Consider the following 21,629-nt stretch of genomic DNA (forward strand, 5'->3'; position numbering starts at 1 on the left):
TGTGTGAGCATAGAACAATGTATGAGGAAGTGGAATCACTGTTGTATATCTAACACTAACTAATGTAACACTGTGTGTCAACTATACTCAAAATAATGTTTTAAGAAAGAGCAAAGCTACATAAGTTTTCAAATATTTCACTTTTCAATATTTCACAAGCCAGCCTCAATAGTCATTTTACAAAGCTGATAATTCTCATTTAAACTAAAACTGGCAAGGCCCCAATGCTTCCTTTTGAAAAAAGGAAAGAAATATTTGTTGGATATAATCTTATATACATAATCCTGTTTAACACTCATAACACCTTTAAGAAAGGTATTATTATTATTATTATTATTATTACCATTTAATAGATGAAGAAGAGAAGGCTCATTGAAATTACATGTTACCAAAGAGGTCATGCACATTGGTTAATGAAGGAGAGTTTTAATTTATAGCCATGGGATTCCATATTTTTTCTGCTAAAATGGATCAGTTAATGTCAATTATATCCCAAGTCAAAATTGTTGTTATAATGAGAAAGATTTTTAAAGCACAAAAATGGTGAATATAGACTTTTGTCATCACCTTTGTAGGCAGCAGTGTAGAGTTTATTTATCTCTGTGTGCCTCACATCCTAGACATTCAATAAATGTTGGGTTAAATTGTTAATATGTAAAAGAAAAAAACAAATTATATTCAATAGATTAGTTCCATAAACTTTAAGTTATTCATAACAGTAAGCTATTATTAAAGAGACACATTGACACTTTCCAATTACTAGATTGAACTGCTTTAAAAGATATTCTTGCTCACATATAACTCTTCATATGACAGCATATTGAGCTTTATCAAATCATTCTCACTCCATCCCTCAGAAGTCTAAATACCACTTTGTGAGAGCAGTTGAACAGATTCAGGATGCAGCAATACAACTTTCTTGGTTCAGATCCTGGCTCTGCCACTTAATAGCTATGGGACCTCACACAAGTAATTAACATCTCTGTACTTCAGTTTCTACATCTGCAAAATGAGAATGACAACAGCATCTAATACTGTTGTATTAAATGAGTTATTATATGTATATTGTTTAGAAGAGTGTCTAACTCATAGCAAACATTAAATAAATGTTCGGTTACAGCTATTGTTGTTTTAGAAATACAGTAGCTGATGTCCATATCCACAGAAGCCACAAAGAAGATGAGAGATGAAACTGGAGATTATGACCAACCAGAATCTCTTCCTCCAGAGTTCTGGGCTCTGAAACAGCACCAGCACCATAGACAAGTCACTAAAGAAGTCAGACGAGCCAGCTCTCTGAGATGCAGATAGTGAGGACCCCTGGCTGGGTAATAACTGCTCTATGAACTTATCAAGGTCCTCTAGACAAAGACCACCAGGAGCACATCTACAGTTCTATAGAGCTGGGTTTATTAACTCAATGCAAGGAGAAGAAATGTATACCATGGGGAACCAATGGAGTATCTCATTAACAGTATGTTAGAAAAAACTTAGTGCAGGATTTGGCCCTGTGTTAGGTTATTTGGGGGAGCATTCAAGGAAACAGAAATATCTCTCACACTGGATACTGTCTGGAAGGAGGAGTAATTATTTGATTAAGTATCTTAATAATTCTTATCTGTGAGAGGAATGAAGCTGAGCTAAAGTAATTGGTAAAAAAAAAAAAAAAAAAAAAAAAAGCAGTCACTCATTATTAGCCAGGAAAGGGGGATGTTTACTATCTTTTCTGGTTTGGACAATGTTCTTACTTCCGTTTGCTCAGACATGATCATGTTTGTCTTGCTCTATAGTCACAAAACAGTCTTGTGTGAGGTTGACCTTAAACGAAAGTGCTTATGCTCAACCTGAGAATTTTACAGATTCACTGTGTCTGGCCAGCTCCCTGCTAATAAATAGAGGCTGCCTTTCTCTTTCTCAAACTAGATGAAAATATTTTGCTTAAAGGACAGAACTGACCAGGAAAAGAACTACTGTCATTAGACGTATTAACAGGTTTATAATTTATAAAGTCCTTTTCTATTCATTGTATAACTTGATAAGCAAGCTAGAGGCCCCCCACATGGCACAACTGTAGGGGTCCAATTCATAACTCATTCCATGTGACTGGCACCTCCGCAATGTGAAGAGTATCTTTTAGAATTGTGCAATCACACTGTCCTATTCGTTCTTACAATTATGAAAACTGAGTCAGAGAAGCTTCTTGAGTTTCTTTATTTCCCAATAAACTAGAGAGTTCTCTCGGGCAACCTCCTCAACTGCTGACATCAATCCTTGATTCAGTCATAGTTTCCATATCCAGACAATTTTTTCAGCCTGCTCTGTTATAACCTAGACTATACTGGTTACCAAATACGAAAAGCTCCACCTTCTTCGACAACTTTGTCCTTGCTTTCCCAAAACAGGATGCTGAAAAAGGTTACTGAACTTACAACAAACCACTTTCACTTCCTAGGAAAAAAAAAAAAGTGTGTGTTGCCCAAAAAGTTAATACACTACAGTATATGTTGCTTGCAATGTCAGAGTGGCAGATTAAAAGAAATAAAATTAATTTGAATTCTGAATAAATTTTAAAAAACAGAATATCCTTCTAAATTCAGAGGCTGAAATTTTTAAATGCAAACTGAGTGGCTAATAACATAGGTTTCCACAGTCTTGGAAACCTGCCAAGTAAAATGTCAAAGGAAAATGGAATTTCCGAAAAAAAAGAAAAAAAAGAAAATGGAATTTCCCAAAGAAATGTAAACATCCATTAATAGTGAATTTTGCATCCAGCATTGTCTTTTTAAAGCTAGGAAATTCCCTCTTGCTTCTAAATTTCTCTCCTAAAACATTACATAAAGTGAAACCGAAAATGGAATACTCTACCGATACATTAGGCAATTCCCGGAAAGACTATGGGCTCTGATTCAGATTTGTTCAGGAAATTCTATCACAGTAATTCACAAACTCTGACTCTGGGCAATTCACCCAACCTCTTTTTCATTAAGTTACCATGCATACTTCTTTCCTCTACGACCTGAGAATACCTGGACTTCCCTATCAGAACATTTATCACATTCTATGTTCAGATTTCTATCCCACTTGAAACAAAAAAAAAAAAAAAAGAAAAGGCACTTAGAAGACAGGGACCGTGTGCATTTTGTTGTCTTTGTACTTCTAGGACCTAGAGTTATGACACATAAAGTATTTGCTAAATGTATTTGTTGCCTGAGGGGAAATGGCCTGGAGATCTGGAGAATTCGGGAAGGTTTACTTTTCTTTCACATAACTTTGAATATTCTAATGTGCCAATTTGGTACACATATTTCTTCTTAATTAAAAATAATATTTCCATGAAAAGGAGAAAATGTTTCTTGCCAATAAATATTTGGAAAAGGAATAGTAGTCACTCAGTACTGGTTAGTCGACTGTCTGGTTTAAGCATGGGATCAAAGTAGGTGATTTTAAGACAAATTTTCTGTCTTCTTCTAGGTAGTAAACCATATGTATAATTTGAGGACCAAGTGTAAATTTATCTGGCTATAATTTTCTTTTCCTTTTAAAAAGTAATAGAACAGCCAATTCTACCTTAAATCCAGAACATTCCAGTTTGCGGCTAGATAGATGGAGGAGGACAGTGAGGGAGAAGAACTCTTGGACCTTTTGCCTAGCCTATCAGTCAGCTAATCAGAGTTTTAAAAATATAGTACCACTTTTCCTTCTTTTGCCGCCATTCTTCGTACATATGGCTCTATCAGGGCACCTCACAGAACAAGATGGCTGGGGACTGAGGCATGATATATCTACTCCTCAGTCCCTTGTCCAAATGCTATGAAATAGCACCAAAATCTCTAACTCCACCCACTAGCAATTTATACTCATTAGCAAATAACTTTCCCTGCATGGAATAATTCCAAGGGCTTCGGCTGCTGATCATCTTATTCTAAATGACCACAATAAATCCTAAATCCTATAGTCTTTCTAAAGGACTTCTGTTTCTTTAACCACTTAACTCAGATGATGCTGATGCGGAAAGATCTGAGTCAAATTTACATACTAATTGAATGTTTTCTGCCAAATTATGCTTTATATTTTCACTTTTAAAAATTTAGCAAAAATAGGCACCTTGTTGGCTCAGTTGGGTAAGCATCTGCCTTCAGCTCAGGTCATGATCCTGGAGTCCCAGGATCAACGCCTGCATCAGGCTCTGTGCTCAGTCGGGAGTCTGCTTCTTCCTCTGGTCCTCTCCAACCTCCCTTCCCCTCCACCTTATGCTCTCTTTCTCTCTAATAAATAAAACCTTTAAAAAATAAATAACAAAGAGTAAAATAAATTTTTTTAGATTTATTTATTTATTCATGAGAGACATAGAGAGACAGGCAGAGACATAGGCAGAGGGAGAAGAAAGATCCTCAAGGGGAGCCCAAGGTGGGACTCGATCCCAGGACCTCCAGGATCATGACCTGAGCCAGAGGCAGATGCTCAACAACTGAGCCACCCAGGTCCCCCTAAAATAAAATAAATCTTAACAATATGATTTGTTTCAAAGAGCAAATAAAACAAACAATTTTCCCAGGATATAATCTAAAATGTAAAAAAAACCAAAAACATGCTAAAGCTTTAAAATCTAAGTGAAAAATATTTTCTATATACTAATTTTATAGTTAACTAATGAAGAGGGGTCTCTGGTAGTCAGCCCTAGCTTCTGAACTTATTTTGTTCTGGTCCACATTTTTGTTGAATTGAAAACATAGAAGAGAATGAATGTAGCATCTACTGAGGGTATGCCTCATACTCACCATTTTATAAGCATTATCTTACTTCATATTTATAAAATCTGTTGCAGAAATAATTTCACAAAGGGAGAGAATAAGCCTTAAAGAATTTAAAACAGGCTGCCCAATGTTACACAGTTCATAAATAAAGAAGCAGAGAACTGAAGTCAGACATGTATAATCCCAAACATCACATTTCTGGAATAGCCAATACAGCAAAGTGCACATTTAAGAGAATAATGGAAGGCTAGAGGAATGGACCTACAAAGAATACAGTAAAACTAAAAAAAAAAAAAAAAAAAAAACAGTAAAACTTAATAAGAATAAAGTCAATAATTAAACATGAATCTAAAAATGCAATATTACTATATATTAGACAACTAAATTCAAAAAAAATAGTGAAAACACTGACTGCTGGTAAGGATTCAAAAAACTGGAATCCCTCCTCTCTCAGAATGTAAAATGGCACAGTTACGCAGAAAATAGTATGGCAGTTTCTTAAAAAAAGAAAAAAAAACTCAGAAATAGGGGCACTCAGGTGGCTCAGTGGGTTGAGTCCAACTCTTGATTTCAGCTCAGGTCATGATCTCAGGATCCTAGGATGGAACCCCACCTTGGGCTCAGCAGAGAGTCTGCTTGGGATTCTCTCTCTCCCCATCCTTCAACCCCTCCACACTGTGCTCTTTCTCTCTCTCTCTCTCTTTAAAATAAAAACAAAACAAAAAACCTCATATATAAAAATGTGTGTCCACACAAAGACCTGTACATCATTATTGGTAGCAGCTTCCTTTATAATAGCTAAAACCTGGAAACAACTAAAATGTTCCTCAACAGGTGAATGGTTAACTCTGGTTTACCAATACCACCGAATACTGTTAAGCAATTAAAAAAAAAAAAAAACAATCAATTACTGATGATACAAGAAACAACTGGATGGATCTCAAGGGCATTATGGTGATTAACAAAGCCAATCTCAAATTATCACATACATATCACTAACATGACATTTGTGAAATGACAAAATTACAGATATGGAAAGAAGATTAGTGGTTACCAGGCTTTGACAATAGAAGTGAGTGGGGGGGGGGGGTCTTTGTGGTGATGGGATAGTTCTGTATTTTGACAGACGTGGTGGTAGACAAATCTAGGCATAGGCTAAAATAATTTGGAGCAATATACACACATTGGATGAATATTAAATTGCTACTTTTGGTATTAATTATGTAAGATGTAACCATTGGGGGAAACCTGGTGAAGGATACTGGGGCCTCTCTGTATTATCTTTGCAAATCTGTATGGATCTATTATTATTTATTATTAGTATCCAAATAAAAAAGCTTATAAAACTTGCACCTGGGGAATTTATTTTAGTTTCCTGGAGCTGACATACCAAAGAACCATGAACTTGGTAGCTCAAACTACAGAAATGTACTTTCTCACATTTCTGGAGGCTAGAAGTCTGAAATCAAGACGTTAACAGAATTGGTTCTTTCTGAGGGCTGAGAGAGAATTTGTTGTTGACTCTCTTCTAGCCTCTGGGAGCCTTGGGCATTCCTTGGCTTGTAGATAGTTTTCTTCCCGCGTTGTCACAATATCTTCATTTTATGTATGCCTGTTTGTGTCACAATTTCCTTATAAGGATACTAGTCACTGGATTAGGCCCCATCCTAATTATCTCATCTTAATTTGAGGCAAAGACCTATTTCCAAATATGGTTAAATTGACAGGTAATGAGGTTTAAGACTCAACATCTTTTTAGGTATACCGCTGAGCCACCAGGGCTGCCCCTTTTTTCTAATTGAAGAAATATTGGAGATTTCAACCTACTACTTAATAAAATAGCACCTGTGGTATAAATAACCTTAATTCTCAGTAAATGGAAAAACAAACCTTACTGTGATTTTACAGAATTTTGAAACGATGAATTCAACATACAAAGGTGATACTTATTTTTTCACCTAATTTGTGTAAGTATTCCATTTTTTTCTCATTTAGTTGAGATAATTCAGTATCAATATTCTTTAAGTTTTCTGTCTTTAGCTAATTAATTCTGAGAATTAAACAATACATATATGACTAAGAATACATTTTCTTTAAGACTTTATTTACTTACTAATGAGAGACACAGAGAGAGAGAAGCAGAGACACAGGCAGAGGGAGAAGCAGGCTCCCTGTGGGGAGCCTGATGCGGGACTGGATCCTGGAACCCTGGGATCATGACCTAAGCTAAAGGCAGAGGCTCAACCACTGGCTCAGCCACCCAAGTGCCCCAGGAATACATTTTTTACACTGTGTAATGGTGAACACTATCATGAAAGCTAAAGGTCTGAGGTTGGAATAAAAAAAATGAATCAACTATTTAGAAGCTTTGCAATAAAAAGAACATTAGCATTTAAATGAGTTTAGAAGCACTGAACTCCAGTAATCAGCAGGCCAGCATTGTACCATCTATCTCAAAAGGAAATGAAAGCAACTGTGTGGACGAACAGCACTCTTACTGTCTGCAGGGGAGAAAAAAAAACAAAAACTGGTACAACCTCAATGAAGAGCAATTTGACAATATAATATAACCAGATAAACGCGAATTACAAATGGGCATAACTCTTTGGTCCAGCAATTCAGCCTCTAGGAATTACATATGTAGATATATTTGTACAAGTACAAATGACATATGTAATGATTATTTTTTGCAGCATTATTCGTAATAGAAAATATATGGAAATAATCTAAGTGTCCCCTAACAGGGGACAAATTATAGTATATACACCAGCCATTACAAAGAGAGGATGAGGAAACTTCTTACGCATTCACGTGGAAAGATACCCAAGAGACACTGCAACTGTAAAACAAGCAAGGTGAACAGGGTACAGTGTGAAACTAATTACATAAGATGAGAGACATAATACACATCCATATATGAATTTTATATTTAAACCTATTAACTTTAACTTTTTATTGGGTATAACAAAATACAGAATAGTTCATGTTAAGTGTAACCCCAAAGACTGTTCATAAAGTGAACACACCCATGTTACTGGCACCTAGAGTCTAGGTCCTAGACCAAGAAACAGAACATTACTATCACCCCAGAAGTCTCATCATGCTCCTTCCAGTCACTATCTTTCTCCCTACAAGAGAAGTCAGTATTCTGATTTATAAAAGCACAGTTTCATTTTTGTACTTAACAGACACAGACTCATACAATATACAAGTGTATATTCTTTTGTGTCTGATTTTTTTTCATTCCACGTTATATTTGCGTGATTCATCAAGGTTGTTGTGCGTTGTCCAATCTCATTGCTGTTTAGTGTTCCATTGTTTAAATGTGCCACGATTTATTTGCCCAACTCTACAGTTTATGGGTATCTGGACAATTTCCAGTTTGAAGCTATTGCAGATAGCACTGCTATGAACACCCGAACATTTGCAAAAACATATCCACATACTTAGAGGAAGAACTGATGTGTCATAGAATTTGCATAGCCACAATTTTTTAACAGAAGCTACTTTACAGTTTGCCAAATTACTTGTAAGAACTGACACTCCCACCAGCAGCGTCTGAGTGTTTCCATTGGTGCAAATCCTCACTCACACTTGCTGTGTTCTGTCTTTTTAATTTTTAGTTAGTATCTGTGTAGCGGTATCATACTGTGGTTTTTACCTTGTAGTTCCCTGATAACTAACAGTATTGAGCACCTTAACTCCTTCATTTGCTATTTGCTATTTAGATACCCCCTTTTGTGAGGTGTCTAGGTCTTCAGCCCAGTTTTTCATGGGATTATCTGTTTTATCCTTTTTAATGTTGAACCGTGTGCATATATTACTTATTTTTAAGCAATGTAATTAAAATATAAATTTTGTAGATTTCTATGCGTCATGCTCCTGGAGCTCTTCACCTTGGGGATTCATACTATACCACTATGATAAAAGTTCTGAAAACACTTGTCCTTTGCACCAACGCCAGCCAGCCTGTCAAAATGTTGTTTCTGTTTCTGTATTTTTATCTCTCACAGAAGTAACAATTGCTTTGCATTTAGATTTTTGTAAGTCCTCTCTCCAATTTTTATCACATATTTCCTTAGATCTATCAAACATCTATGAATATAATCTCCCAAAATTGCAAGAGTAGATCATCTATGAAATCTATCATTCTAACTGGAGTACTCTCTTGGAGTCGGCCATCTCCATGATCCAATAAAAATTAAAAAAAAAAAAAAAGGATGCTAATTCTGTGAAATGTTGGGTGTTACCTTCACATTCTCCTGGTCCTGTTTTCTGGATCCTATGTCTTTCTCTTTCGTGATTTATGCCCATGTTTTCTTGGAGCACATCCTCCAGTAGCTTTCTTTCAAGAAAAAAAAAGTAGATAGAAGGAAAGAAAACATTTGCATCTTTCTATATGTGAAAACATTTTTTATTCTGCCCTTATACTTGATAGTTTGGCTGACTGTAGAATTGTTTGGAAGTTACTGTCTTTTAGAATTTGAAGAAATTTCACTTCACTGAGTTTTAGCATAAAAGTGTTATTGTTGAAAAATCTAATCCCCATCATTTTATCCTTGTTTTTTCCTCCTGAAAACTTGTAGAATCTCCTATTTATTCTCAGGGTTCTGACCTTTTTAATGATGTGCTTCCATATACGTCTTTTTACATCCACTGTGTGTATTGGGGGCCCTTTCAATAGGGAGACCCCTGTCCTTTGGTCCTGCCAAAACTTCTTGAATTATTGTTTCGATCGTTTCTTCGCTTCCTATTATTTTTTGTTCTTTTTTTGGAACTCTTAGTTTATTAAGTCACTGGAAGAATGAATGAATGAATGGGAAAAGTTTTCTGAGCACTTTTTGTAGCAAAAAATGTATTAAGCAATAAAGCACAGGGTATCATACTGTATCTTTAATACTAAATATTTTATTGTAAATGACCAAAATTTTAAGACAATGTCTCATTACAACTTCCTAGTATTGTAAAATGTAACATTGCTAGTCTCCTTTCAGGCAACACAAAAGTACAGGAAACATTTGTTGTCTGCTGACAGAAATCCCCCATCGAAGGCAAGCATTCCTTATTGTTGGGGTCTTAGAATTCATTAAAATGCCCAGGATGCACTTAGTGTTATATCCAATATTTGCACTCACGCGCTACAAAATAATCATCCAAGTAGGAAAGTGTTTGTTCTATGTTTTTTTTGTTTTGTTTTGTTTTGTTTTAAAGGAAAGATGTTTGGTTGTTTGGGGGTGGACACTAAAAATGAGCTGCATTCTTCCCAGTTCTTCGGGAATGAGAAGGGAATTTTCGCAGTCTTACCTGGAGCCAGAGGGACTGACTTCCCAAAGTCACTTTTTCCACCTCCATAGAGTTATGGACGATAGAGAGAAGAAAAATAAAGAGAAAGATAGAAAAGTAGGTCCCTAGGAGAGGAGCACCCGAGCGGAGCCCGGAGCCCAGGTGCGGCGTCCAGGTGGGCAGGAGACCTGAGCCCTCGCCCCGCCCCGCCCCGCCTACTCCCCCGCCCACTCCCCGCGCAGGCGCACAGGCGGCAGCCGCGCCCCGCCCCCCCGCCCCCCACGGCCCCGGGTCCCGCGCGCTCCCTCCCCGGGGAGGCCCCGTTGGCCCTTCGGCCCGCGAGCTGCCGGCTGCGAGGAACCTTCCTCCGGCGGAGGGAGGACAAGCGGCCCCCGCCCCGCCCCGCCGCAGGTGTCGCCCCGAGCGAGGGCGCCGCCCCACGTGATGCAGACGTCCCCCTCCCCCTCCCCCCCGCCCGGGGCCCGCCGCTGACGTCACGGGGGAAGCTCGGGGAGGGAGGGGCGCCGCCTCGACGCGCAGGCGCCGCAGAGCGGCCGGCGGCCCCGGGAAGAGGAGTCCACTCGGGCTGCGGGACAGCGGCGGCTGGCGTGCGCCGCGCGGGGCATGGGCTGCCCCGGCACCTAGTGCCCCGCCGCGGGAAGGGCCCGGCCGCCCCGGCTCCGGCTCCGGCTCCGGCTGCCATCGGGCTCCGGCTCCGGCTCCCGCTCCGCCTCCCGTTCCCGTCCGGCTCTCGCTCTGGTCCAGCCCCGGCTCTCGCTCCAGCCCCCTCCCCGGCTCCCGCTCCGCCTCCCCAGCTCCCGCCCCAGCTCCCGCTCCAGCCTCGGCTCCGGCCCCAGCTCCGGCTCCAGCCCCCGCCCCTCTCTCCGGCTCCCGCTCCCGCTCCCGCCTCCTCCCCCTTTCTCGCACCCCTCCCCAGCTCCAGCTCCAGCCCCCGGCTCCCGCCCCCTCCCCGGCTCCAGCCACCGGCCCAGCCCCCGCACCCTCCGCAGCTCCAGCTCCCGCCCCCTCCCCAGCTCCAGCTCCCGCTCCCGCCCCCGGCTCCCGCCCCCAGCTCCCGGCCCCCCGCCCGAGCGCGGCGCCCCCGAGCCTCTCCGGAAGCCTCCGCCGCGGCGGGCACACCCCGAGCGGCCGCGCCCGCGACCATGAGCCGGGAGGGCCCCCGCAGCGCCCTGCCCACCATCCCCTGCCGCAAGCTCGCCGACCTGCGCTACCTGAGCCGCGGCGCGTCGGGCACCGTGTCGTCCGCCCGCCACGCGGACTGGCGCGTGCAGGTGGCCGTGAAGCAGCTGCACATCCACAGCGCGCTGCGCGACAGGTAGGGCGCCCCGCGGAGCCCCGGGCGAGCCAGCTCTGCAGCCCCGCCGCCTCCAGGCAGCCCTCCGGGGCTCGGGCCTTGCGCGGGGACGGGGGCGGGGGGGGGCACCGGCTTCCCTGGAGATGCTTCCGTCGCCTTCCTCTGCCCTCTCCGCTGCCCTCTGCGTCTCCTCCTTCCCTCCCAGTCCTGGGCTCCCTCCCTCCAGACGCCAAAAGCCGGGGTGCTTCGGTGTGGGGCTGCGGTGGGTTTGGCTTGGTTTGTGGATTATTACGTAGAGTCCTGAAAGTTTAGGTTCCACGCTCCACTCGCTTCAGTTTCTCCTCTCGGCCAGGGAGGCCTGGTCCCCCAGAGGACGTGTGGGTATTAGTTTGCGAACAATGCGCTGAATCGTATTGTTCCAGGAGTTCTGAATGCCACTCGCATCCTGGAACAATCTCCGTGCACCGTCTAGGTTGTCAGGGAGAGCCAGCAGCTTCTGTTTCCAGAGAAGCATCTCAGTCCTCTTGCCATTGCCCTGTGATCCAGCCTGTTGGTCAGTGGGTCTAGGCATTGGTCTTGCGTGTTTTCCTTCCTGGAGTCATTGGTCTTGCATATTTTCCTTCCATTCTCCCAGGCCCTGCATTCAGTCCTTAGTGAGTTAACATCCATGATTGCAACATCCTCCTCTCCCCCCCCCCCCCCCCCCCACCTACCTAATATCCCAATTCATCATGCCGGGTGTCTGGTCAGGGGCCGTTAGTATCCTATGACAGATAAATTCCTCAGCTTCAGCCCTGTGAATTTATGGGGCTTTCATCAGCCTGTAGCTTTTCTTTGCTTTCTATCAGGCTTAGATGGGTGAGATCTCACAGTAAATTTGAGACACCTCTAGAAATTGTTCCCACTCTTTATATGATCACAATCCAGGTCTTGTGTTAGATAAGATGTGGTGTCTGTTTCACCTGGGCCTTGAGTTCTGTGGGGCAAGTGCTGGGCAAAGGTGGGTACGTGTATGTAGTCAAGTTTGAAGGGTGGTGATTGGTTAGAAAGGGTGATAGTATTTTAGAATCAGCTATGAAAATCTATGGGTAACTAACCCTGATGGCCCCGTTACGTATTCTACAGCAAATTGATCTGCCCATCTTGGATGCTGCTCCTCAAGGGTTCAGTGTATCCCAGTTGTGTGCTATTTGAGATCAAAGGAATGAAGAGGGGGTTCCCTTTTCTATTCTTATCAACAATTTTCATAACCTAAAACTCTTCAGTAAATTGGTAGGGAATTCTGGGATCCCTGGGTGGCGCAGCGGTTTAGCGCCTGCCTTTGGCCCAGGGCGCGATCCTGGAGACCCGGGATCAAATCCCACGTCGGGCTCCCGGTGCATGGAGCCTGCTTCTCCCTCTGCCTGTGTCTCTGCTTCTCTCTCTCTCTCTCTCTCTCTCTCTCTCTCTCTGTGTGTGACTATCATAAATAAATAAAAAAAAATTTAAAAAAAAAAAAAAAAAAAAAATTGGTAGGGAATTCTGTGGTCAAAGAGGCCGTAAGGACCAGTTAAATCCTTTGACATTATTGCATCAGGTTCTTTCCCCTACCTGTTACCTAAGATCTTAGCATTCACAGTATTTATGCAATCTGAGCATTGGACTGAGCTATGCAGTTGACTCACAGGGTGTCCATTTACTCACTTATAAAGTGGGAATAATAATTGTATGTACTTTGGCTCCGGTGTGGAAAATGTTTGCATTGTTCAGAAAGAGAGAGAAAAGAAGAAAAGAAAAGAAAGGGAAAAGAAAAAAAGAAGGAAGGAAGGAAAAGAAAAACAAGTTTATGTGCAGTTATGTGTTCTTATTTTAGTGACTTCTGCCCAGTGAGTGGGCCTTCCCCTACCATCTCCTGACTCTTTCTGTGTAGATGAGTCTCATCAGTTGTTCAAACACCCTGCGACTGAAATTTTGATTTGGGTAATTTTGGTGATATGCCTCTAAAAAGTTGTATTTTACATTTTTTTTTTTGTTTTTAGAAATATAAAAGCCTGTCTTAGACCTATTTATTTTTGGCTTTTTCGGTTTTGCCACTCACTCAGTCTTCCCGAAATCTGACTTCAAGAACTTTCCTTGATCCTTTCCTTTCTCCCATCAAGCAGTGGAATGGAAAGAACACAGGCTTTGGGTCCCACAACTGCAATTCAAACCTGATTGCAACCCTGCCATTTAATGTCGGCCTTATAGAGAAGGCCTTTCTAATGTATCTGAGCCTCAGTGCCCTCATTTAAAGGGGTGATAAGGTAACCAGCTCTAGAAGGTTGGTGTTTGGGTGCTAGTGCATATAAAGTGGCTGACGCATAATAGGATCACAATAGAAGGAAGAATGCCTGATACTCTTAATGTAAGAAAGAACAGGTATATTAAGTATCACTGAGACTTCGCCAGCATGCTCTCTCTATAGTGGTTTTTTTTTTCCAGTATACCTAGAAATTTTCTTTTTTTTTTCCTAGAAATTTTCAAATCCGTTCTCTGTCTGCAGTATGCTGAACAGTAAGATGTAGCTCTTGTTGACTTCCATCTTTTGAGGCAATCACAGAACTCCTTAAATTTAAAGAAGATAAGTTTAATCAAGACAGGTCTCATAAACATATCACTGGTTGCCTCACAATTGGGGTGTTAAGTGGCTGAAGAAAGGGAGAAGGAAAAAGCTTTTTACTTTAGGACCTCTTGGAACTCTTTAATTTTAAAACGTATGAATATATTATCTATTCAGAACGGACATGACTTAAGATTTTTCGCTTTATTTTGCTTTTCATTTGCTTTTAAAGCAAGCCTCCTGGTCTGGTGTGGAGTGTCTGTTGTTTTCTTATTTCAACAGCCATTCATCCAGAGCTTGAGTGGTTTAAGCACCAACTAATCATCATCGCTTACTCAATAACCTTCTCCTGGAGATGTTTCTATTCTGTTACTGCTGCTACCAACACCTCCATCCATGGTAAAAACCAGTGACATTTCCAATTCCTTTGCTTTTTTTCATTTTTATTTTTATTATTATGTCTACCTTAGTCACCACACCCTGGGCATTCTGTTGAGCTAGTGTTTTTCTTAACATTTTCACTGAGACCTTTATAGTTTCAGATTCTCATTCCTTCACATCTCAGTTAGTATTGTAACATCCTAACACCGAACTTCTACACTCTGCCCGCTTCTGCTGACCCTACGTCCTTTGGCCAAGCTAATCATCCTAAACGTTTGTCCTGCTCATGTCATTACCCTGCTCAAAAACCTGCAATCACAATTTGCTGACTATCAAATAAAGTGTAAACACCCTCACCTGGCTTTAGGGCTCTGCGATGAGGCTCCAGCCTACTCTATTCATTTCCCTTCCTTTCATATGTTCTATGATGTATCCTGATTCGTATCGAACAATTTACCATTTTCTAAACACAACCGTCACTGTAACTTCTTTGAATACATCTGGTACATAGTTTATTAGATATCTGTCAGGTGCCAGGCCCTGTTTCAGGTCCTGGAGACACATGGACAAAAAAGAAAGGCAGAGTCCTCCCTTCTTGGAGGCCACATCCATCTTGGCTGCCCTTTTACCAATGTTTGATATTCTAAAGACTGTCAGCTCCCCTAGCCCAAGGTTTACTGCTTTTTCTGAGTTCCCCATAGTTCTCTGTTTATTCATTTGCTTGCTTGCTTGCTTGCTTGCTTTTTTTTTTTTTTTACTTTATTGCGGGATAATTGACAGATGTAATCATGTATGTTAGAAGTGGACAACATGATGATTTGATATACACTGTGGCATGATTACCAAGATCATGACAATTAACACATCCGAGGAAGACCTACAAATGGACAGTAGGTATATATGAAAAGGTGTTCGGCATCACTAATCAGGGAAATGCAAATCAAAACCGCAATAGGTATTTTTCTTAAAAGGTTTCTTGGCAGCTTGAGGACACAGACTATATTTATATTCTCCATAATGTTGAGCATAGTTCTTTATTCATAATAAATGTTCAATATTTATTGGTTTTATGAATGAATGAGCAAATGAACCTGGGATCCAGAGTTACCCCAGGGATCTGTTATAAGCACTTACCTGTTCTAAGTGTGCTTTTCCTGAGTTCCACTGTATAATTTCTAAGCATTTTTGACCCTTATGCAACTATTATCATCTAGTCATTTAAATCTACAACATTTAAATGTATTATTTAAATATTCTAGAAAAAATATATGTGGTATGCAGCCATGAAATTCAATATAATACTCTAATCAAATACAATATTCTAGTACAACATAAGCTTTAATTCAAACAGCAACCATCCTAATATAGATAGACTTTATAGTTACTCAAATATTGTGTCTTTTCCCTTTCGTAGGAGAGTACAATAATGATAACATGTGTATAGCACCTTTTTCTGTCACTGGCTCAGAGAAGTTAGTATGGTCTCTAAACAGACCTGTGGAATGTATAGGACAAGTATCACCCCTACTTTAAATACAAAGAAATAAAGGGACAGGGAAGTTATATAATTTACACGAGGTCAATTAGGAAAAAAATCTAGTCTTAATGTTATTGGTATGATTATTGTATATTTTTCATTACTTTGAAATAATTATACATTTTCTTTCTTTAGTGAAAGAAATGATGTTTTAAGAGAAGCTGAAATTTTACACAAAGCTAGATTTAGTTACATTCTTCCAATTTTGGGAATTTGCAATGAGCCTGAATTTTTGGGAATAGTTACGGAATACATGCCAAATGGATCATTAAATGAACTCCTACACAGGGTAAGTATTGTGCATTTCCAGAAGCTATGATTCTATTTTTGAAGCTATCTAGTGTTTTGGTTTTACAGATGACCAGATTTTTTGGAGAGATATAGATGAGTCAAAATAAAAATAATGGAAAACAATGACAGTGGTAAAGTTACACAGTTTATGGCTTTTTTTGTGTTGTTAAAAATACCATGGAGTCAGACCTCACATTCTGCAAGACTGAAGCTATTTTGCTTAAATAGCTTAAACTTCTTCCTGAAGTTTAAACTGAATTCCAGTATAGTTACAGAGGTAGGAGAGGAAGAGAGAAAAGATAAACTCTGCACACGATATAATCATCTGTTAATTAAGCCAGGTTTTATGTTAAAAACAATTTAGGATTCAAATTAAATGTTAGTAGTACCATTCCATAAAGTTCTGAATAGGCCTAGTAAATCTGACTCTGACTACCAAATACATCGGTACTCAATGGCATGAGCCATTTACCTTCTTGCCACAGTACCAGTTACTCTGGCTTTGATTGGGAATCCCGTCAGTAAGCTAACTGGAGGGGTGGGTCCTCATTCTTACCAGTAAGAAAATTTGTAGATCCTTATTCTCAAACTATGTATTTGCTTGATCTTATTAATATTACCTGCAGCCTGCAGTTTCTCTTAAGAAATAATTTTTTAAATTTACTTGGTCTATTTTGTGAGGGTTTAGTTAAAACCTGGTATCATAATCCGTAAAATCCTATTAGTAGATGCTCCTAAATTCTGATACTTCACAATGTTCTGTAAGCAAACAAGGGAGAGTGGGCACCACTGTCAGCCACTCATGGAATGACTTCCTCTTTATTTCTGAGTACATCACTTCCTATTAATGAGGAGACCATTTGAGACGAGGACTATTGTCCATGTATAAGATTTGTATAACTATCACAGCAACCAAGACACAAATATCACTTAGCACAATTTCCTTTTTTAAAAAAAAATGAATATAAGTATAAATTCTCATATTTTCTTCCCATACCCCAATACCCATTAGATACTCTGATATCCAAAATTGCAGCCCACTAGAAGCTATAGAGACTGCTTCAGGGGACTACCAACTCCCAGAAGGAATCATAGCATATAGAGTGAGCGTTCTACTACTGTCTCTATGATCACAGAGGCTCATTACTCCTTTGAACTACATAATTTTCGGAAGAAAATTACCTTTGTACAAACTAAAAGATTCAGTTACTGGGATAGAGGTCTGTGTATAGCAGAGGAAGTAATGTATTTCTTTTGGTTTCCTGTGTTGTATTATTAGAGTGGGATGTATCTCGAAGTCGTCTCCCCAACCCTAAGAAGAGTGCTGAAAAAAAAAAAAATCAAAATACAAATGTAAACACCAGGTTAATCAGTAAACCATAAGCTTACCCATTCACAGAAAAGATTCTCAAGAACAGATTTGAGCTTTCAGTAAAGGCATACTTTTTCATGTCATTTAGAATATAGCCAATAGCTTGGTGCCTAATAGTTTAATGTCACATCTCCTCAAAGTATCTAATTTTTCTGAGTATGTTCATTCTTCTGGGAAGCTACATAACTTTTATGTTCAGAAGTTCAGGTGAACATCACGTGTAAGTACCGGGAAATACAAATCAAATACAAATCATATATTTTAAATATGTCTATATTACATACACTTAGAAATAAAGGTAGTCTTTTGTCTCATTCACAAAAGCAAAATTCCCAAAGGCTAAGTGTTCAAGCTAGGAAACAAAAAGTATATGATAAGAAGTAGGAGATATTCATGTTTAATAAATATAATATGGCCATAATTTTAATTGATTTGATTTAATCATTGGACTGTTATAACTAAAGTATGATGTCAATGGGAAAATTAACATAAATTTTGAATTAATGGTTTGGTATATACTAGAAACAAATGTTGTGTATGTTTGTGTATGTACATATAGGTTACTTGATAAAAACCATAGAATGAGAGATAGGTGTGAGTATAGGCATATGTGGAAAAAAAAAATTGAAAACCGTGTTAAATAAAAAAAGAAGAGCCAATAGCATGTGATTATATAGCCAACACAAACTAAAAGGAAATATCAGTACTATAAAGTCATCATTATTTTTTCTAAAAATAAGATAACATGAATGTTAAATAATGTCAAATTGATACCGTGATACTATGTAATAAAACTAAACATGTCTTGATCTCTGTTTATACTATATTTCCACGTGGAATATTTGATTTTCTAAATTGAAATGTGATGAATATGGTCACTTATTTTTAGTTTTGTTTATTTTCATGTATATGAAGAAAACAGAATATCCTGATGTTGCTTGGCCACTGAGATTTCGTATCCTGCATGAAATTGCACTAGGGGTAAACTATCTGCACAATATGAATCCTCCTCTACTACATCATGACTTGAAGACTCAAAATATCTTATTGGATAATGAATTCCATGTTAAGGTAATTAACTTAAAAAAAAAAAAAGTTTATCTGCATCCTTGAGATGAATAGTTTTAAAGACTTCTTAGAGTTTTTTTCTCTACCTAGCCAATTTAATCTCTCTCCCTTTTCCGAAGCCTGTAATTCTTTTTTTCGGTGTCCCTTCTTCCAGCTGCAGTGGCTTAGTTATTCCTAGACTCCAGAGGCACATAGAATCATGGTACAAATTACAAATTCATTTTGTCCTTCACTGAAATTATCAAGTGAACCTTTTTTTTTTTTTTTTAATTTCGCAATTACAGATTCACAGGAAGTTGCAGTGATAATACAGAGATCCAGTCAACCCTTCACTTAGTTTCTGCCAGTGGTTACATCACACCTAATTATAGTACCATTTCACGTCCAGAATTTTGACATTGGTACAATGCATGTATGTAGTTTCTGTGTTACTTTATCACGTGTGTGACCATCACAGCAATCAAGATACAGCACTATTCCATCACCACAAAAATATCAGTCATGCTGCCCCTTTATATTCACACTCATCTCCTCCCTTCCAATATCCCTAACCACTGACAAGACCACTAATCTGTTCTCCATCTCTATGATATTGTCATTTTGAAAATGCTGCATGAATGGAATCATACAGTATGTGATGGTTTGAGATCAGCTTTGTTTCTTAGCATAATATCTTTGAGATCCATCTAAATTGTTGGCTTATGTCAATAATGGGTTCTTTTTTATTAGTAGTATTCATGGTATGTGTATACCAAAGTTGTTTTAACTATCCGCCTACTGCAAGATATTTGTATTGTTTACAATCTTTAGAAGTTACAATAAAACTATGAACAATCCTGTGCAACTTTTTGAGTGAACGTAAGTTTTCATTCCTCTAGATAAGTGTCCACGAACTGCAACTGCTGGATAAGGGTTTGTTTAGTTTTTTAGAAAACTACTAAACTATTTTCTCTAGAATATTTATAGTTTAGTTTATTATTATAGTTTAGTTTATTTATAGAATAATAGTTTATACATCCTACCAGCAATGTATGATAGACCTAGGTTTTCCCATATCCTCACCAGCATTTGGTATTGTCACAGTTTTTTATTTTAGCACTGTAAATAGTAGATATATAGTGATAGCTTATCATAGTCTTAATCCCATTTTCCTAATGGCTAATGATGTTGAACATTTTCTCATTTGCTATCTATATATCCTTTTCAGTGAAATGTTTCTCCGTGTCTTAAGCCTGTTTTCAAGTTGGATCCTTTAGATTTTTACTATTGTGTGTAGAGAGTTCTTTAGATTTTTTTTTAGATATGAACTCTTTATCAGATACGTAGTTCGCAAATATTTTCTCCCAGTTGGTAGTTTGTTCTTTTCATCCTTTTAAGAGGGTCTTTCACAAAGGGAAATTTTCATTTTGATGAAGTCTAATATATTTGGGGTTTTTTTTTCCTTTATGATACTTTTCTGCTGTCACATCTAAGTAGCCTTTATCAAGCCATAGATATTGAAGATTTTCTTCTATGTTATCTTCTAAAAGTTTAGAGTTTTATGTTTTACACTTAAATCTAGGATTTACTTTTTTTTTTTTTTTTTTTAAGGTTTTGTTTATTTACTCATGAGAGACACAGAGAGAGAAGCAGAGACATAGGCAGGGAGAGGAACAGGGTCCCTCCACAGAGTCTGATGCAGGTCTTGATCCCAGGACCCGGAGATCACGACCTGAGCCAAAGGCAGACAGTCAAGCCACTGAGCCACCCAGGTGCCCCTAGGAACTACTTTGAATGAACTTTTGTATAAAGCATAAGATTTAGGTGCCTTAAAGGCACCAGATCCAATAGTGATTTCATAGTTTACCCTATATCTAACTGATGACAGCAAATAAAAAGTAGTTGCTATGTAACTAATACTAAGTGTAACTCACTTTGTTTTTATATTATTTCGGTACACTTCTTATAATAATATATATATTAACTGAAGATTACTGTAAATATCAAAAGTCATCCAAAGAAAAAAATCACAAGGAAGTTGGAACAATAGAAAAATTGGTACAAAAAATGTGAGAAAAGTTAAAAAAAAAAAAAGAAGCCTCTGTTAAAGGCACTTCCTCTTCCTAGAATAAAATGGAAAGGGAAAGGAAAAAAAGCAAACTGCCACCTTGGTATTACAAAAAAAAAGAAGGAAGGAAGGAAAGAAAGAAAAGAAAGAAAAAAAAAGAAAACTAGTCTATTACATTGGCAATAAAAACCACACAAATAGAAATGCCTTCATGGTCAGCAAGTCCCTGAATCCTCACTATAGACCCTTGTCTCCCAAGGGAGCTATCCTATGACCGGGGAGTCTTAATATCCATACTTAAATGATTGCAACATTTTCTTATATGATCAATCAAAACATCTTCCCCTTGTTTCCATCCATGGGTCCTAGTTCTATTCTTTGTGATGAACTGAGTAAGTCCAATTCTCCTTCCATATCACAGCCCTCTCAATGTTCAGAGACGGCTGTAATACCCCTGCCCCTCACATACACTTGTGTTTTGCTCTTTTCTGAACATCCATAGTTCTTTGAACCAATTTCCTTAATATGTGGATTTTAATTGCAGGTGCTATCCAGATCCTTCTGTGTTTAAATCTCCATTAAATTTTTATCCTCACAACGGAACAAAATCTCCTGATGTGACCCGATGAATGTAGAGTTAAATGGATGTGTTTTCCCTGGTCCCTAAACACTTTGCTTAATACTTCATGATTCATTGGCTTTTTTTTGGGGGGGGGGGTTATATCACAACATTTAAATTGGGCTCAGCATCAACAAACCCTGAGAAGCTCTTTTGTTCAGATAGTGTTGCTTAAGCCACATCTCCCAATCATGTACTTTGCCAGAATACTTTCTGGACATTATCTTGTTAGATATGAGTAATCACTTCAGCCTCTTAAGATCTTTTTCAGTATTATTTCTGTAGCCCAAGGGCTTCAACTTTGTCTTCCAGCTTTGTGTCCTCCTCAGATTTAATTAGCTGGTTTTTGTATCTTTAAGCCATGTTTAAATATTAACTAGGACA

At 39.0% G+C, this 21,629-nt stretch overlaps 1 protein-coding gene across 2 annotated transcripts in view; it reads left to right on the forward strand.

Moving 5' to 3' along the window:
* The first annotated feature begins 10,587 nt into the window (after nucleotides 1-10,587).
* Nucleotides 10,588-21,629, forward strand: part of RIPK2 (receptor interacting serine/threonine kinase 2) — a 31,481-nt gene continuing 20,439 nt past the window's right edge. The window contains exons 1-4 of one of the 2 annotated variants that reach the window (XM_055303448.1): nucleotides 10,588-11,373; nucleotides 14,213-14,329; nucleotides 15,984-16,137; nucleotides 18,427-18,582. In XM_055303448.1, the coding sequence (XP_055159423.1) occupies nucleotides 14,286-14,329; nucleotides 15,984-16,137; nucleotides 18,427-18,582 (354 nt within the window). In that variant the 5' untranslated portion in view covers nucleotides 10,588-11,373; nucleotides 14,213-14,285. The remainder of the gene's footprint in view (nucleotides 11,374-14,212; nucleotides 14,330-15,983; nucleotides 16,138-18,426; nucleotides 18,583-21,629) is intronic. The other variant, XM_055303447.1, reaches the window with a different exon arrangement.

The sequence above is a fragment of the Nyctereutes procyonoides genome, unplaced genomic scaffold (genome assembly GCF_905146905.1).
Source record: "Nyctereutes procyonoides isolate TBG_1078 unplaced genomic scaffold, NYPRO_anot_genome, whole genome shotgun sequence".
Lineage (NCBI taxonomy): Eukaryota > Metazoa > Chordata > Mammalia > Carnivora > Canidae > Nyctereutes > Nyctereutes procyonoides.